This window comes from Malaclemys terrapin, chromosome 1 (genome assembly GCF_027887155.1).
Source record: "Malaclemys terrapin pileata isolate rMalTer1 chromosome 1, rMalTer1.hap1, whole genome shotgun sequence".
Lineage (NCBI taxonomy): Eukaryota > Metazoa > Chordata > Testudines > Emydidae > Malaclemys > Malaclemys terrapin.
The window spans coordinates 72,733,082-72,750,683 of record NC_071505.1 but is presented as its reverse complement, the minus strand read 5'-3'; the positions used below and the strand labels follow the sequence as shown (position 1 = coordinate 72,750,683).

The 17,602-nt window shown below is 41.2% G+C and overlaps 1 protein-coding gene across 1 annotated transcript in view; it reads right to left on the bottom strand.

Moving 5' to 3' along the window:
- Positions 1–17,602, bottom strand: part of PTPRQ (protein tyrosine phosphatase receptor type Q) — a 199,396-nt gene that overhangs the window by 158,621 nt on the left and 23,173 nt on the right. The window contains exons 11-16 of the mRNA XM_054027278.1: positions 12,835–12,965; positions 12,505–12,634; positions 10,319–10,469; positions 9,546–9,652; positions 8,864–8,961; positions 1,463–1,628 (exon numbers count right to left, since the gene is read on the bottom strand). Coding sequence (XP_053883253.1) covers positions 1,463–1,628; positions 8,864–8,961; positions 9,546–9,652; positions 10,319–10,469; positions 12,505–12,634; positions 12,835–12,965 — 783 coding nt within the window. The remainder of the gene's footprint in view (positions 1–1,462; positions 1,629–8,863; positions 8,962–9,545; positions 9,653–10,318; positions 10,470–12,504; positions 12,635–12,834; positions 12,966–17,602) is intronic.

The following is a 17,602-nucleotide window of genomic DNA, read 5'->3' as shown; positions in this document are numbered from 1 at the left end:
CAAGTACAGTGGCTATGCACCCTATGTACATAATACATCTAGTCAGAGTTGCAGAGACATGAGAATTGAGCCCTTCATAAATAACATTAATGATTCTATTCACAGAAATGTAAAGTTTACAAAAATATCATGGACAATACTATTTTATAAGTGAGGAATTAAGTCACTAAATATTTAATATATTCACTTAAAAGTCAACACATCTAACTATCCAGGGTCAATGATAAAAGTTACTAAAAAAAAGACTTTTTGTACTTATAACAGTGTTTCTAAAATGACATAATTTTTAATTAATAATTAATAACTAATAATTAATAGTGTTTTCTTTAACATATGTGCCTTGTTACAATTTGAAGGAAAATGCTTCTCAGGTTTCCCTAACTGTGCACATTACAGAAATGTTAGTTAAGCTTGCATGCAGTCTCCTGAAATCTTGTTAATTAATGCAACATTTTTCTGTTAAAATTGGCAGGGCTTACTATTAAGAGCAAGGAAAACCCTATTCACAGTTACATCTTTGCCCAGCTACATATTGGATTGACCCTCAATACTCATGAGAATATTTGGCCAAAGATGGACTTTTCAAATAGGGGAAGATGCTTACTCCCTCTGCCTGGGATGCATTTTGCATCAATAAGAATCTGCAGGGCTGGGGCTGGCTATCCTGTGAGTAACTGGCTGAGTAGGTTCACTGTGCTTGCAGAGCAAGCTCACTAAATTTCTCAATGGTTAAGGAGTTTGGGACCAAATAAACCATAGGAAACCACAAAATAAGAGGAGGGAAGGGCTGAGAGATGTGTGTAGGAGTTTGGTGGTTGATTTATTTTTTCCAGAATCTAACGTAAATCTATTTCTCCATGACTCCTCCCCAAACATCCCCTACTCTTTCCATGCTATTCTCTGGTAGCACTACTGCCAATGCAATGGAACTTCTTCAACTTGGTGTTTACTTTTTGTACCTGCTGAGTATTTGGAGCACAATTTGTCTACTCTGTCATGCTTTCTAGCACAGTCAAGCACAAGAGTTTCTTCTCCTGAGTAGGCTGCAGCCTCTGTACCAGAGCAATCCTCCAGTTTGGTATCTCTATTTTGCAGGAATTTTAAGAAACGCTGAAACACTTGAAAGTAAAGTGTAAGATCATATTAAAAGCATTAGGATCTGTTCTTGGAACACTCAGTGGAGATGGCACATCTAGAGCTGGAAGTTTGTTGCTTCATGTAGCTACATCTCTTCCTTTAATGCTGTATCTGTAATTGAACCCACAGCTCTTGAGTTTTAACCCAGCGACTAAACATAAGACCTTCCTCTGGATTACCAGTGCAACTAGGAGCTGAATGTAGCCCATAGCCTTCACTTTACCCAACTATTCTTTTGTAACCACATATATTCATTACAACTAGCCTGTTTATTTTGCCACTTTAAAAGAAACCAACTTAGAAAAACTATAAGGTGTTTTCTCACTTGTGGTGACTTTTTTCTCCACAGCCATGCTGGAATCCAAGCCTTTAATTGTCTTTAATTGAAACAAGTAGTCCATTCCAGGGGTCAGATTTTTCACTACAGCTCTGCTGCCATACACAGTTGTTGTACGTAGTGTTTCACTGTTTGTTATCAAACAATAGGAAAGCTACAGAAGAAAAATACATATCAAATTATTTCACCTCACTGTAGTAATGTTCAGAGATGCAAGCTAATTGCTCATAGTAAAAATGTATTATAATAGCCAGATATTGCAAAGACAGAAAATCTTTTTCAGAGATTAATACTAAAGTTCACAAGTTTTGTAACACTTTCCACAAAAATCTGTAATAAATTAGAGTAATTAAAAGAGGCAGCCTGGACTAGTGGACCCAGCACAAACTGGGAGTCAGGAGCCCTGGATTCTAGTCCCAGCTCAGCCACTGACCTACTCTGCTTCACTGGGCAGTTACCTCACTTCTCTGTGCTTTTAGTTCCCCTATCACTCTTGTCACTTTAGTTCGTAAGTGCTTCAGGGCAGGACTGTCTATCAGTGTGTGTTTATACAGTGCCTAGCACAATGGGTACGTCTACACGGCACACAAAGTCCTAGCTCTGACTCAGTTTTGAGCCCAAGCCCCTTTTCTACCCACCCACGAATCAGTCTGACTTGAGTCAGCAAGGACTCAGGATCCAGGTCCTAGGACCCTGCTAGAGGGGAAGGTCAGAGCTCAAATTCCACCATGACTCAGGTCCAAGCCCTGTCATCTTGCAATGTGGACACAGGTCAAGCTGCAGACCTGAATCAGAAGGTCTGCATAGTGCAGTATGGAGGCGTTAGCACAGCTGTGAGACCCAAGACCAGCAATTGTAAACCTAGGTTTACAATGTAGTAAGGACACTCAAGCCTGGGTTTAGAAACACTGAGTCCACATGCCCAGGGCTTAGTGTGTAGCATAGATATCCCCTATGAGGCCCTAATCTCAGCTGAGACCTCTAAGGGTATGTCTACACTGCAATGTAAGCCCAGAGTTAGTGGGACTCGAGTCAGCTGACCCATGTTAGGAACTCCTGGACTTGAGCATCTATGTTGTATTTTAACCCTAGGTTAAGAATTTTCTGACCAGTGCTCGAACCTAGGGCTCTGGCATTCACATTGCAGTGCAGACCTGAGTCAAAGTAACCCTATACCTAGTGCCTCCTTCCACCTCTCCAAAATGTGGCTGTTCTAGACCTAGGAACATGGTGCACTGTGGGAAAACTTTACAGCCCACCCAGCACATTACCAGGAAGCAGCTCGCTTTGCAAAAGGCTTGATCAGTTTGCTCTCTGATGCAAACTCAAGAGGGTCTCTGACAGTGTGTTTGCAGATGGGTGATCCAAACACAATGGGTTAATGCTGATCTGAGTTACTGCCATTTGCTAAGAGGTTGGGGGAGGCTTCTGTTTTCAATAGAGTGGATTGCAGATTGTTGGGATAGAGACGACAAAAGAAGTTGTCCCATGGAATTTTGGGTTACAGTAGAACCTCAGAGTTACAAATACATCACTCAAACACACACCTCATTTGGAACTGGAAGTACGCAATCAGGCAGCAGAGAGCCAAAAAAAGCAAATACTATACAGTATTGTGTTAAACATAAGCTACTTAAAAAAGGGAAAGTTTTAAAAAAGATTTGACAAGGTAAGGAAACTGTTTCTGTGCTTGTTTCTTTAAATTAAGATGGTTAAAAGCAGCATTTTTCTTCTGCATAGTAAAGTTTCAAAGCTATTTTAAGTCAATGTTCAGTTGTAAACTTTTGAAAGAACAACCATAACATTTCGTTCAGAGTTGCAAACATTTCAGAGTCAGGAACAGCCTCCATTCCCAAGGTGTTTGTAACTCTGAAGTTCTACTGTACTTCCAGATGACTCCTAGGACCTGAGTCACGTGGGGCTGTGGCTACATTGCAAAGCAATAGGGCTTGGACCCTAGGTCTCGTACTACTCAAATTTGGAACCTCCAGCCCAGCAGGATCCTGGGACCCTTGGTCTGAACACTGGGTGTGACGAAGTGGGTTTTTTCTTGTTTTCTGTGGGGTTTCAATGGTTTGCATGTGGAGGGGGTCGGACTCAGTTTCCCTGGGTGTTACTGGTTTAACGAGGTGAGGGGAGAGGGAGTTTGTTGTTGCAGAGGACCGGAGAGGGAACTTGGGACCCCAACCAAAGGCCTGGAGGATGGATACCCCAGCGACCGGTGACCTGGCGACGCGGAGACCCAGCTCAGGAGTTGCAGCCAGTTCTGGCCCGTGGGAGGACAATGGGCTGCAGAGAGAGGACCCAGTGACCTAACCAGCCGGTTCCAGCCAGAGGACAGAAGCGAGGAGAGGAGGCCCCAGTTTACGACCCTGTTTACCTGGAGAGAAGATAATGGACAGAGGCGGGATTTGGGGCCGGGGATAGCAGATGCCCAGCGGGGATCAGGGGGGCTCTGGGCTGGAGAGGGGGAGCAGGCAGAGCCCACCTGGATGCAGGGAGACGGGGGTGTGCTGGGCTGAGGGAGGCCAGGCCTGAGGCCCTGAGAGTTTCCTGTGCTGTGTTCAACTCTCAATAAACCCTCCTGTTTTATGCTGGCTAAGAGTCACTCCGGTCTAGAGAACAGGGTTGCATCAACCCCTTTGGGGGTGGAGGCACAGGGGGTCCAGAGCGAGTGGACTCCCTGAGGGGGCCCATGGCGAGAAACAGGTGTGCTAAGGCTCAGAGAGGTGCAGCTCCAGGAGGTGGAGGGGCCTGACCCCAAGAGGAAGTGGACGTCCGAGAAGGGCTGTCTCACTGAAAGGGGCACCCCCCACGGACCGCCAAGAGTGGGCACAATCTGTGAGTCCGTGACAACGGGTTAGTGTAGCTGCAAGGGGGTTAGCTTTGAGCCTGGGCTCAAGCACGGGCTTACACTGCAGTGTAGACATATCCTAAGAGCAATCTTAATACAAATAATAACAATAGTAAAAGACTTTAAAGTACATCCTCTGCCCCATTTTAATCTGCATTTGAAGCAGCAAAAATACTTGTGTGGGGAAACTGAAGTCAACAGAAAACAAGTCTATGTTTTTTTCATCATTATAAAACTAAGGCTTCACTCCAGTTAACCTCCCTCCATCACTCTATATTTAAAGAAGGAAATAACTAAGATCCAGACCTCTATCCATTCCAAATGGGGCCAACACAGAGTTTTATCAGGAAGTGGAGGGGAGGTGATTTGTCCAGATCACCGCCACCTGCAGAAGCAGCAGAGAGGAATTGGCCCTCATACACCACAGATCCACAGACCTCTGCACAAATTTAGGAAGATTTGCTGGAACCCAGGGCTATTTGCATTGAGGTCCTATGCGTCTGCACCATCTCCAGAGCCACCTGCCCCCTCCAGTAGTAGAGCAGCTTCACAAACACTAAATTCACTATTTAACAAAAGAGAGAAAATGAAAACCCTGTTTTATAGCAGTATTTCCAAAGGACAGGGTATCCCCCCCATGCAAGGACTGGCTCATGGGGTGGGGCGGTGTTGGGAGCTGTACAAATTAAGAGAGGCAGGCCTTTAATAACACATGGTGGGTTTCAGGGGGCCATGAATTAGTTCATTTTACTGAAGTGGCACTCAGCATTCATAAGTTTGGGGAGCACTGCCTTATATGCTGGAGTGGCAAATTCAGTTATCTTCAAAGAGTTTATTAAACAGCTGTGGAAGGAATTTGAAATGTCTTAACCTTTCTACTTCTCTTTCCATTTTATTTTCATGTTTCTTACTAATGTATTGGTATTTATACTACAGCAGTGCACACAAGCCCCTGTCAGGATTGGGGACCTGTCATGTATAGGCACCAAATAAGATGAGGTCCCTGCCCCTGGTTATCTGTAACATTACAGAAATAATTACTTTCCCTTTTAACAAACAGTTTAATTTAAATTTATGAAACTACAGTATATTATTTTATCATAGGGGTTTTTAAATAGCTTGAAAGAGTAATGGCTAAACAGTTCACTCAACACTTTGGCAGCAGTGTAGAGCGATGTAGTTGACTCAGTGGCTGGCATGACTTTAGGAGATTCATTTCCCAGGCAGATGGAGCTCAGTAATGGCTGACAGGTGAGGTACTTGTGCTCTAAAGGAAAATAACAGTACACTTTAATAGCAAACCCGGCTAACTGAGTCACAGAGCAGTACTGACCCCCGTTGAAGGAGACCACCTACCAGCCATTGGATTAGAGTGAAGATGTAAAGAATAAGAACTACCTAATGGGTAAAAGAGCAGGCCAAGAATTAATGGATAGGATCAGGCATATAGATTTACTTTGGGCTGGGGCCAAGTACTTCAGAGTTCTTGGTGCACCTGGACCAAAAGAAAAAAATCATATAATATTCTTTAAAACTGGGATTTTCAAAGGAGCCTAAGGAAATGACACCCAACTCCATTTACTGGTATGCTTCAGCAGCTCTATCCTACTCCAAAGCCGTATAACTGCTTTCTACCACCACAGAGGGATAGTACCATTGCACTGGATCATACCAACAAACGGGATTTGGCCACATAACTCCCACAGGCTTCTTTGAAAATCCCAATGTAAATTCCTAGGCAGTTTCAAGGTCTGTGAGACCAGTCTTGCCCTAGTCCCTTCCATGAGCATTGAAAGCCCTGCATACAATGAAACTCTGCAGCACAGGAGAGCAAGAGTTAAGAAGCACATGAAGGAAGTCTGAAAACACATGTGCCACAGAGCTGTGCTCTATAAGAGCCCTTTATGCTTTAGCATGCATGGTTTTTGAGGGGCAAGAGTTGGGCCAGGGGAAAGGAAAGGAAAGGTAGAGCCACAACTGCACAGATTCACCAGCTGCTTTTTCAGGACAGGTGGGCTTGGGGGTGACGAGAAGTATCACAGGAGCGAGAGAGATCTGAAAGCACAGTAGTACAGCCAGGAAGTGGCTGGGAGTGCGGATTCCATCCCCTCAGACCCTTGTGTATCTCCCCAGCACAGTGCCTGTTTCTTTGGGCTTAACTCCGAGGACAATGTTGTTTATTCATGTGAATTACAAAGAGGGGCAAAATACTAAAAGCAAAGTAATGCATTAAAATATCTACATATATATATGAAACAAGAAAGCACATTTTAAGTGTTATCTTCACTCTACAAACTACTATACATGTCACGGAAAGATGGTGAGCTGGGATGATTAATTTTAAATGATTAGTAAAATGATCCCAATTATGCAGGTACACTTTGCTAAGTAACCAGTCTACTGAAGTCTTTCTCATTAAAGTTTTACACAATCTCATTTATTCAGGAAAAACACTGTCTAACATGGCTGCCTCCTCTATGATTAGTCAAACAATAATACTGTGTCATAGAGATTAATATTAGTGATTACAATTTTTTTCCATATGATTTGGCAAATACACCCTTGCCAAACACATACAAACAATTTCAAAAGCACATCTCAGCTGGCATAGAAAATCAAAGAGAACTTATTTTAAAAATGAGTAAAATACTATGGGATGCATGAATGAATTGTGCTGTGGCTGGGATCACTGGCCACTCTCAGTAAGTCAGATTGATGGTGAACACTGTATTCTTACTCTAGTGGAGGTACCAATCCAAGAAACTGCTATATTAAGAAAACTCAGATTATAGGACGTCAATGTCACATGTCAAATCTGAAACCTTAGTGCAAATATAGAGAAAAATACAATTTCTAATATCAAAGGGCACAAACTTCTCTTTTTAATTATCTAAGAGAGCTTTGTATCAAAGGGGTAGCAGTGTTAGTCTGGATCTGTAAAAGCAGCAAAGAGTCCTGTGGCACCTTATAGACTATCAGACGTATTGGAGCATGAGCTTTCGTGGGTGAATACCCACTTCTGCGGATGCACAAGAGCTTTGTATCCAACTTCTCAGATAGAGATAATCCCCATATTATATTATAGGCAAAGTATTTAGTGATGCCTGTATGTAAAGTTGCCTAATATTTTTCATTATAATCCCCTGTTTAAAGTTGCTTATAAATGTGCCAGTTTTTAATTGTTTGGGTTGAAATTCTCCATGCTTGGTTTCTGCCTCAGATTACAGGAGTTTTGCCAATGTTGATTCCCTCCCCCGCCACCCCCACACAAAACTGTTTCACTGAAGAGGTGCTTTGGGGGTTTGGAGCAGGGACATGACATTTGGCAGAAATGGTCATCAGTAGAGCCTGGTAGAAGCTTGCTGCTACAATCTCTGAACATTCCATATACACTAAATATGTTCCCTAGCCCCACTGATCTTCCATTTGCATTTGGCATGCTCACAGATCCTTACAGCTCCCTATATAACAACTACACTGAGTATGCTTCTAACCTCACAAAACTCCCTACGTGTCATTTGCATTACACATTCTCCTAGCCCCAAATAGCTTATTATACGTCGACTGCGCTGAGCATGCTTCCGGGCCCCATTGCGCTTCCATCTGCATTGAACATGCTCCCAAGTCCGATAGACCTTGAGCTCCATATAGGACACAGCAGCAGCATCAACAACAAGAAGAGGGATCCTGACCCCTCCTTGGCCAGGAAGGAATCATGAATTCTACTCTTCTGTCTTCCATAGCCTGATATTAATATCTCTGTGCACTTCATAACCCTTATCATATTGAGAAGAGCTTCATGACCCTATTTAGGAGGCAGGCAAGTATCATTCTTCTCATTTTACAGATAAACAGATGTTAGTCAAGGACTCTTCTGACAGAGCCCGGAACAGAAACCTGTATCTGATATGGCAAGTCTCATCCACTTGGCCACACTTCTTTTCTCTTAGTCTCTAAGGTGCCACAAGGGCTCCTCGTCATTTCTGTCAGTTAGTGTTTAGCTTAAGAGGTATGGGTCTGTGCTGTGGATCCACACTTCTTTTCAGAATGAATGTGCCAAATATATATGTTTGGCTATGCTTTCATGATCAACAGCAAATAAGCAGAAGGTTATAAGAAGAGAAAGGATAGTCTCTTGGGGTTAAGGCACTGTATTGGGCCCCAGGAGGACTGGATTTTATTCCAGGCTCACCTAGAGATTTCTTATGTGATGTTGGGTAGGACCCTATCATAATACACGTGCACAGAGGGCCCAAATTAACATTGCATGGGTAAACTTACCGGTAATTCTGGCATTCCCTTACTTTTGAGTGCTTGAGTGCAATCTTAACATACTTTTAACATCATTTTATGTATGTAATATGTACCTAATATAAAGATAGCTGATTTTCCTCAAATGACAGTAATCCTTTCACAAATTAATGTGAACTAGAAAGACAAAATTCCCTTTAGGTTTTGCAGTATATGGTATATTTCACTGAGAACTGAAAAGGATTTAAAAGGCAGCATTAGTTTTTACACATTATTTATCTCACCTGAAACATTTCAAAGCCTCCTCTTGGCAGTTTCCAAGACAAATATACGGTGTACTCTTCTTGTCCAAAAACCTGTAAATCTGAGGGTGGATCAGGATCTGAGGTAAAGATAGACAGAGATACATAATATAATATCAGAATATTCTAGACAAGTTTAAAGGAGAATGAATTTTATAGACATTTTTAAATACATATTTTACATTTCATACTAAATATGAAAATAAAGTTTACATTTCATAGCTCAGAAGAATGAAGGATAGACTGAATTCATTCCTACATGTTAATAATAGATCATGTTGTTGCTTGAGGTACAGTGTGATAAAATAACTAGTAAATTATAAAAACAAAATTGGTTTAGGGAGATGAAAGTAATGCAAAATTCTGTAGAAAAAGCAATTTTATTTACATTATTTTATTCTAATTATTCACACCATTTATCTAACTACATGTAGCTTCCCTTAATAACATAGAAGAAAATTATTTGTTTCTCAATATTTTCATTTATTTCATGTTTACAGCTCTTTAGCTTGAAAAGGTAAGAATGTTATACATGTGTATGAATTTAATCATAACATTAAGATTCCTGGATTAAATAAAAATATATTTCAACCAAGACTCTAAAAAAAAGAACAGCCCTTACTATCTCCAGCCCTGACAATTAAATAAATAAGCATGAACTTACAAGTATTAATCTTGAGGGTGGTAGGATGGCTTTTCTTTAATCCATTGGTAGTCACAATACTAATTAAGAAGTCAGTCCCCGGGGAAAGACTTTCAAATCTGAACATTCTACATATTTAAGAAAAACATGGTTATATTTTTAAGAATTTGGAAAACAAATATATATTATTACTGTACATCATTCACAGATTAATTATTATTACATGGACCTAATGCAAAAGTTATATGCATATGCTGCCAGCCATTGAGATTGCTTTTATATGATGCAAGTTAAATTCCTTACAGGAATCATGTTCAGATCCTGCAGTCACTCTATATGCAACATTCAGGTAGCATTAATTCATTTCAGACAGAGATGGATCTGAGATGATAAATTTTGACCCAGATCGTGACATGACCATAGGCTGGTGGGTGGGTATTCAGACCCAGGGTTTTAATTTGGGCTTATCTAGGTATAAAGCCCATTAGATTTGTTTATTTCTAAAAAAAAAAGTGATTCATAAAAGAGGAAGAGGAAGATGTTTGTTAATCAAGATTAAGATTTTTTTTTCTGTACGTAACTGCACATTAACATTAGTGTGCAGGGTTGGACTAGATGACCTCTTGAGGTCCCTTCCAGCCCTACATTTCTATGATTCTATGATTTTTAAACTTACCTGTCAAACAATGAATATTACATATAAATAATAATTCAGCAGAGTCTCTTTAAATATGCAATGTGACATCTGGTTATATATATTTATTTGATTGGGCAGTAAAATATCATCCTCGTACCTTACACTGGAAGATAATATTTCCTCTTTGCGGAAGCTTTTGCTGATAATTGAAATAATGTATCCATCAAATATATTTTGTGCTGATGGCCAGGTAACAGTTATTGATTCTGAGTCTTTACTGTGATTCATATATTTAACCAGGCTTGGTACTGTATCAATAAAGAAAGCAATGTTTAAATAGCCTATTCTATCATAGGGCTAACAGCACCAATTACCCCCAGCCAAAAAACCCACCACACCTAGAAAAGTTTGTATAGTCCCTAAAATATACTTATCACAAGGATACACAGAGTAACACATACAGGGCTTGATTCTCCACTGTACCATACCTCTGAGTAAAAATAATAGGGAACTGGTCACAACTCCCTGATTTACAGCCACGTGGCCCCCATACAAATTAAAACTGCAGGAGGGGCAGCTTTAATTTACATCACTGACACAAGGTCCCTCAAGGACTTCACACTAGTGGGGAATTGGCATGCTCCCTCTCTGTCTCCACTCTCAGGAGTAGCAGGAAGGATAGAAAAAGAGACAGACAGGCCAGGAACAGAAGTGGAAGGGGTCAGGAGGTGGGGTTGTGAATAGGAACAGAGGGGGAAGTGTGGTGGATAAGAGGAAAGGAGTACAGGACAGGAGCCAGCTTGGGTTGAACAAGAGCAGAGGGGCAGAGAGCACACAGTAGGGTCAATAACCACTACAGCACACTCCCTTCTAGAACCTTGAATTGAACCCAGGTAAGTCTCTATAGTCCTTAATTCAGCCCTATGTGTTATGAGACAGTCTTTAGTTATCTTACCGCAAAAATACACCTTTTTTGTAGCCTTACAGCCACAGCTGAGTCACCCCTACTAGCCAACCAATCTCTGGAGGAAGAGGCAGCAGTACGGTGATGAGCTCTAAACCGCAAAATCATTAACTGGGGATGGTACTAGATAGTGGCAGTATAATCACTTGATGGTGATATTTGAACACAATACAATTGGCAGTGTCTTCAGAGAAGCAGCCTAAGTAAGTTATGAGTGCAAATGGGTGACTGAGTAAGGGGAGTAGGGTCACCAGATGTCCCGATTTTATAGGGACAGGCATGATTTTGGGGTCTTTTTCTTATATAGGCTCCTATTACCCCCCATCCCTTGTCCCGATTTTTCACACTTGCTGTCTGGTCACCCTAAAGGGGAGACAGAACTTCTGAAACTGAAAGAGTCTTGTGGATTGAAAATAATTCCAGAAGGAAAGAAAGTTGCAAACAAACCTGGGTTCAAGTGATAAAGGGCCTTAACTGAGAGCAGGAGGTAGCTTTAAGGAAACAGAATTTAGTTGTATGACAGAAAGAAAAAAATCATGGCAGCAGAGAGATAGACAGCAGAAAGTGTGATTAAAATCAAAGGGCCATGACATAAGATTTATTAAGCTGAGATGGGAAATATATATGCTTCTGCGAACTAGAGTGCCTGACTGAAAGGAAGACCAACCTACTCTGGTGGAAACTAACTAGATATGGATAGCACCTAAGAATACAGACATGATTGGAAAAGAAAGAAAAACAGAAAACACAACTGATGTGAAGTCCAATGAGACTTCAATATTGCAGAAAACCATTACATAGATATTTCATAAGCCAAAGCTGAAGATGGAGAATATATCTATATACATATACACACACACACACACACACACACACACACACACACACACACACAAATTCATTCCTGGTGTAAATGGATGCAACTCCAAAGGGATGCCAATGGGAATTGCACCCATGTACAGGAATCAGCTGGGTCCACAATACACAAGTTGCCCAAATTCAACAACTGAGCAAGCAGGATCAGACATTAAAGTGAGAAATTCTAAGGCAAATTATTTTGCTTGCTTTTTCTAATGACTAGCAACACTTGCCAAGCACTGTGCAATATCAGTCACAAGAGTGGACATCTGGCAACATAATTCTTAAGATAACATTAGCAGGACCATGGCACAGTTTAACCATACCCAAATATGCTTTTCAGAGCAGGGAAACAGCCAAAGAAAAGAGCCAAGAAGATAACAATGAAGGAGAACTTGGAAGAAATTATGAAGATGGTTGAACTAACTACCTAAGACAAAAAAGTTTCAAGCAACTGCAGGAGAATACAAGTAATACTGGTAGAGGCAAACGTATACCAAATTATAACAGTAAGGTCTCACCTGTCTCTATTTCTTTTATTACAAGAAGGCTGTCTTTGAAACCTTCTTTTTCTGTTCGAATTGTAAAGTTGTACAGCATTCCAGGAATAAGATTGGAAAACAACGCCATTTCTTGCATGACTTTTTGGACCTACAAATCAAACGTTATAGCTTACGTATTTCTATGGAACTGCTTCAAGTTTTTTTAAGTAATAGTAAACTGTTTATTTGAAGCATCTCTGTGTTTTGAATGGGTTAATATCTGTTAGCATCATATACAATTTATTTGACTAGAAGCGGTGCAACAGTAACTTTCTTGACTATACACAATTAATGTTCTTTAAAACATACCATGATAGTGCCTGCACAATTTGTACATGTGACTTCATACTGCTGAAAATTTCCATCAGCACGATCCCAAACAATTTGTATTGAAGTATCTGTAACTTTACCTTCATGTACATTTAGTGGAGCTGCCAGACCTAAAAAAACCAAACCACATAAAAACATCTAAATGCAATGGGCCCTATCCATCAGTTCTGCACACATAAATGCCATTGAAGTCAATGGGAGACATGCAAGTGAAGGACAGCAGGATGAGACTTTATATTGTATTTTCAGATCCCCATAGAGGCCAGTGAAAGTCTGGAACAGAAACAGATGGCAGGATAGGATCCAAGATCACATAAGGCCTCAAGTGGAGTACTGTGTCCAGTTCTGGGCACCACATTTCCGGAAAGATATGGCCAAACTGAACAAAGTCCAGAGAAGAACAACAAAAATGATTAAAGGTCTAGAAAACATGACTTATGAGGGAAGATTGAAAAAACTGGGTTTGTTTAGTCTGGAGAAGAGAAGACTAAGGGGTTTTCACGGACATATAAGGTTGTTACATGGAGGAGGGAGAAAATTTGTTCTCTTTAACATTTGAGGATAGGACAAGAAGCAATGGGTTTAAATAGCAACAAGGGAGGTTTAGGTTGGACATTAGGAAAAACTTCCTAACTGTCAGGGTAGTTAAGCACTGGAATAGTTGTGAAATCTCCGTCATTGGAGATTTTTAAGAGCAGGTTAGACAAACACCTGTCAGGGATAGTCTAAATAATACTTAGTCCTGTCTTGAGTGCAGGGGCCTGGACTAGAAGACCTCTTGAGGTCCCTTCCAGTCCTACACTTCTATGATTCTATAACAAACACACACATACACAGAAGCAAAAATTTGAAAAAAGAAAAGTAGGGAAAGAATGAGAGCTAATATTCGTCAAAATTCAAAGAAAATCAGTTGCTACTGATGAATTTGCCTATCTGAAAACCATATTGGGTCTGATTATGCTTTTCCCTCTTGTGGCAGAGCTGGCATTTCTGGGCAGGCTAGTAAAAACTTTTTTGCCATCCACTCCCCCAAAATGTAACTAATCCCTCTCCACTAGTATCACACCAGCATGCCCAAGGCTAACCTAAGTATTGTGGAATGGGTTAGCAAGATGATACTACGGGCTACACCAGGGGTCGGCAACGTTCGGCATGCGGCTCGCCAGGGTAAGCACCCTAGCGGGCCGGGCCAGTTTATTTACCTGCTGACGCGGCAGGTTCGGCCGATCGCGGCCCCCTCTGGCCGCGATTCACCGTCCTGGGCCAATGGGGGCAGCAGGAAGCCGCGGCCAGCACATCCCTCGCCTGCGCCGCTCCCTGCCGCCCCCATTGGCCCGGGACAGCGAACCGTGGTGAGTGGGGGCCACGATCGGCCGAACCTGCAGCGTCAGCAGGTAAATAAACTGGCCCAGTCCGCTAGGGTGCTTACCCTGGCGAGCCGCCTGCCAAACGTTGCCGACCCCTGGGCTACACCAAGCTTAACTAACTCATTTCCTATAAAAATGTGTGTATGAATGGGTAAGAGTGCTCTTTAGGTCTCAATCTCCTGTTGCAAAGGTGGAATTAAGCTTGCTTTTCCATTCAACCCCAGCAATCAGCTTACCTCTTGTTTATATTGGTTTACATGTCAATGTCATTTTTGCAAGGAAAAGGACTAGAATCTTTGTTTTAATTAAAAGGTTATACAGTAACTCCTCACTTAACGTTGTAGTTATGTTCCTGAAAAATGCGACTTTAAGTGAAACGATGTTAAGCGAATCCAGTTTCCCCATAAGAATTAATGTAATTGGGTGGGGTTAGGTTCCAGGGAAATTTTTTTCACCAGACAAAAGACTATATTATGTATATACACACCCAGCGTATAAGTTTTAAACAAACAATTTAATACTGTTACACAGCGATGATGATTGTGAGGCTTGGTTGAGGTGGCGAAATCAGAGGGTAGGATATTTCCCAGGGAATGCCTTACTGCTAAATGATGAACTAGCAATTGGCTGAGCCTTCAAGGGTTAACTCATTTTTGTTAATGTAACCTCACACTCTACAAGGCAGCACGAATGGAGGGAGGAGAGACAGCATGGCAGACAGAGATAGAGACACACACCATGTGTGTGAGAGAGATACGCATTGCTCCTTTAAGTACGCTGACCCCACTCTAAGTATACTGCCTTTTTAAGTAGATCAGCAAGCTGAGACGGCAGCTGCTGCCAAGAAGCTCCCTCAGTCCTGAGCCCTGTCATGTGTCTCCCCTGCACTATGGAAGATGGGGTAAGCAGGGTGCAGAAGCAGGGGGGAGGGGGACACCCTGACATTAGCCCCCTTCTTCTCCCACCCCACACAGCAAGCAGGAGGCTCCGGGGAGCAACTCCAAGGTAGAGGGCAGGAGCAGCACATTGTAGTGGGGGGAGGGACAGCTGAACTGTCGGCAATTGATCACCTGCTGGGCGGCTGCCGCACAGGGAACTTAGGGGAGCGGGGAGCTGATAGGGGGGACTGATGGGTGGCTGCTGGTCCACCCTGGTTCCAAGCCCCCACCAGCTAGCTGCAACAGGCTGCTCTTCCTGCAAGCAATGGACAAAGCAGGAGGCTACCAAACAACGTTATAAGGGAGCATTGCGCAACTTTAAACAAGCATGTTCCCTAATTGATCAGCAATGTAACAACGAAACAACGTTAACCGGGACGACTTTAAGTGAGGAGTTACTGTATTCTCCTAATATTTTTTATTTTTCATTACATTTGTGGGGCTCAAAGGCCAACTCAGCTGGAGAGAGAAGTTGCAGGATCAAGCCCTCAGGGACACAAGCTCCCATGGCTTGTGTGTCAAAAAGCATAGCCCTTCAAATTCTAACACAAAATTCTATGCACACTCTAAAACCTTCTACTTGACATGTTTTCATTTTGACTTAGAACACAAAAATGGTCCCACATATGAGATCCCTAAAGGTTTTGCAAACTAAAAAAGTAGGTATGATATCAAGAAATGTGTGTGGAGGACATATGCTACACTGGAAAAATAATATCACTACAGACAACTGAGAGTAAGTTGACAGCAATACATGCTTCAGTAGAAGCATAAATATTTCACTAGATCCATAAGCATACAAGGGCCTCTGACTATGGTGGGGCTATGTGGCCCTCATCTCAGACTATGTGAAAGGTTCACCGCATATTTCCATATATCGTTACCTTAATACAGAGGTTGTTATGTGTGTTGGAGTTCAGCATCACATATGCAGTACATTGTCCCCAAAATAGTATCCCTTGTTTTTTTATTATATCCCTTCAGTGATTGCGTTTCTAGCCACACTTACTTTTATTTACTACAAAACATGTTTTTCTCAAAAACAGATGGTAAAATACATATTAACTTCCACAGCTCATTTCTGTAATAAATATTTGCAGATCAGATCTCATCCACAATGCCCTAAAGGGTTCTCACTGGTTAATCATGGAGCTAATAAAAAGCATTGGGGGGCAGAAGGGTATTATGGTAACACTAAATGAGTGTAATATTTGTTTAAAACCATTAAGTGTCTGTCTAAGTAGCCAAATTTTTACAAGGGAAGGATGAACAAGGAGCCGAAGTATCTGTAGCTGCACGCAATGGCCAGTTCTCTGCCTTGCAGTAAGGGTGGAAAAGGGTGTAGAAGGCTCCTCAGAATAATAAAATGAAGTAGCCTCTGTGACTTCATAGCCTTGAGAGATGAGGGTTTTTTCCTTCTGCCTCCAACTATCTGCCCAATACCCAGCCGACTTACTCAGGCTGGACTCTGCCATGAGGATTTGGCCCAAAGTCAATTAATATTTTAAGGCCTGGGTCCTGGGAGGGGATGAGTAGAACTGGTTTAAAAATGGTAAAGATGTTTAATAGAAAATTCAGAAATCATTTTCATTCTGTAGGTTTTTAAGAGGAACATTTTTCCATTCATTCAAAATTTTCTGCAATGATTTTTATCAAGTTTTCAGTCACAAAAATTTTCTGTTTTGAATATTTTCATATTTTTGTGAGGTTCTCCTGTCTCTCTTTTCCTCTATCCTCTCTTTTTTCCTTCTAACATTTTGCCACTGAAAAATAGTGTATGATGTAGGGAGTTGAAAAATGGAAACAATTAAAAGCAGAAAAATGAAAAACCAAAACATTTTGGGGTTTTGGAGTTTCATTGGGGAAAAAATGGAAAATTTAAAAACAACAAAAAAATTTCACCATAAAAAATATTTTTAGAAAAAGCATATTTGTAGTGGGGGGGGGGAGTCATTCCAAGAATTCCAACCAGCTTTAGTGGTGAGTGTCTCCTATGAAGTGCTGAGCTTAATTCTCATTGATGTTAGTACCTTGCAGCACTGAAATGTAAACACTATTACACATCCCCTAACATACCTTTAGATGCATCCATAAGCACAGACCTATTGATATCAGGACATAGAAAAAGCTCTGTTGATATTCATCTGATTGACTAAATAGGAATGGTCAAAACATCAATACTTTATTTTTCCCACAAGGCCAACAACAAATTTAATATTGTTTTAATTCTTGAATTACATGCTAATTATTAGTAGAGACTTGGTACAAATAAAGCATCTAAATGAGTACAAAGACTTAAAATATCAGCAATGCTAATGTATAGTTATAGCTTTCTTTATAAAACATCTAGTGGTATGATTTAATTATGAATTTCCAAAATAGATCTCAAGGTCTGACGCTGTATCTATACTGAGTAGAGGAGATCTTGGCCTTCAAAAACAA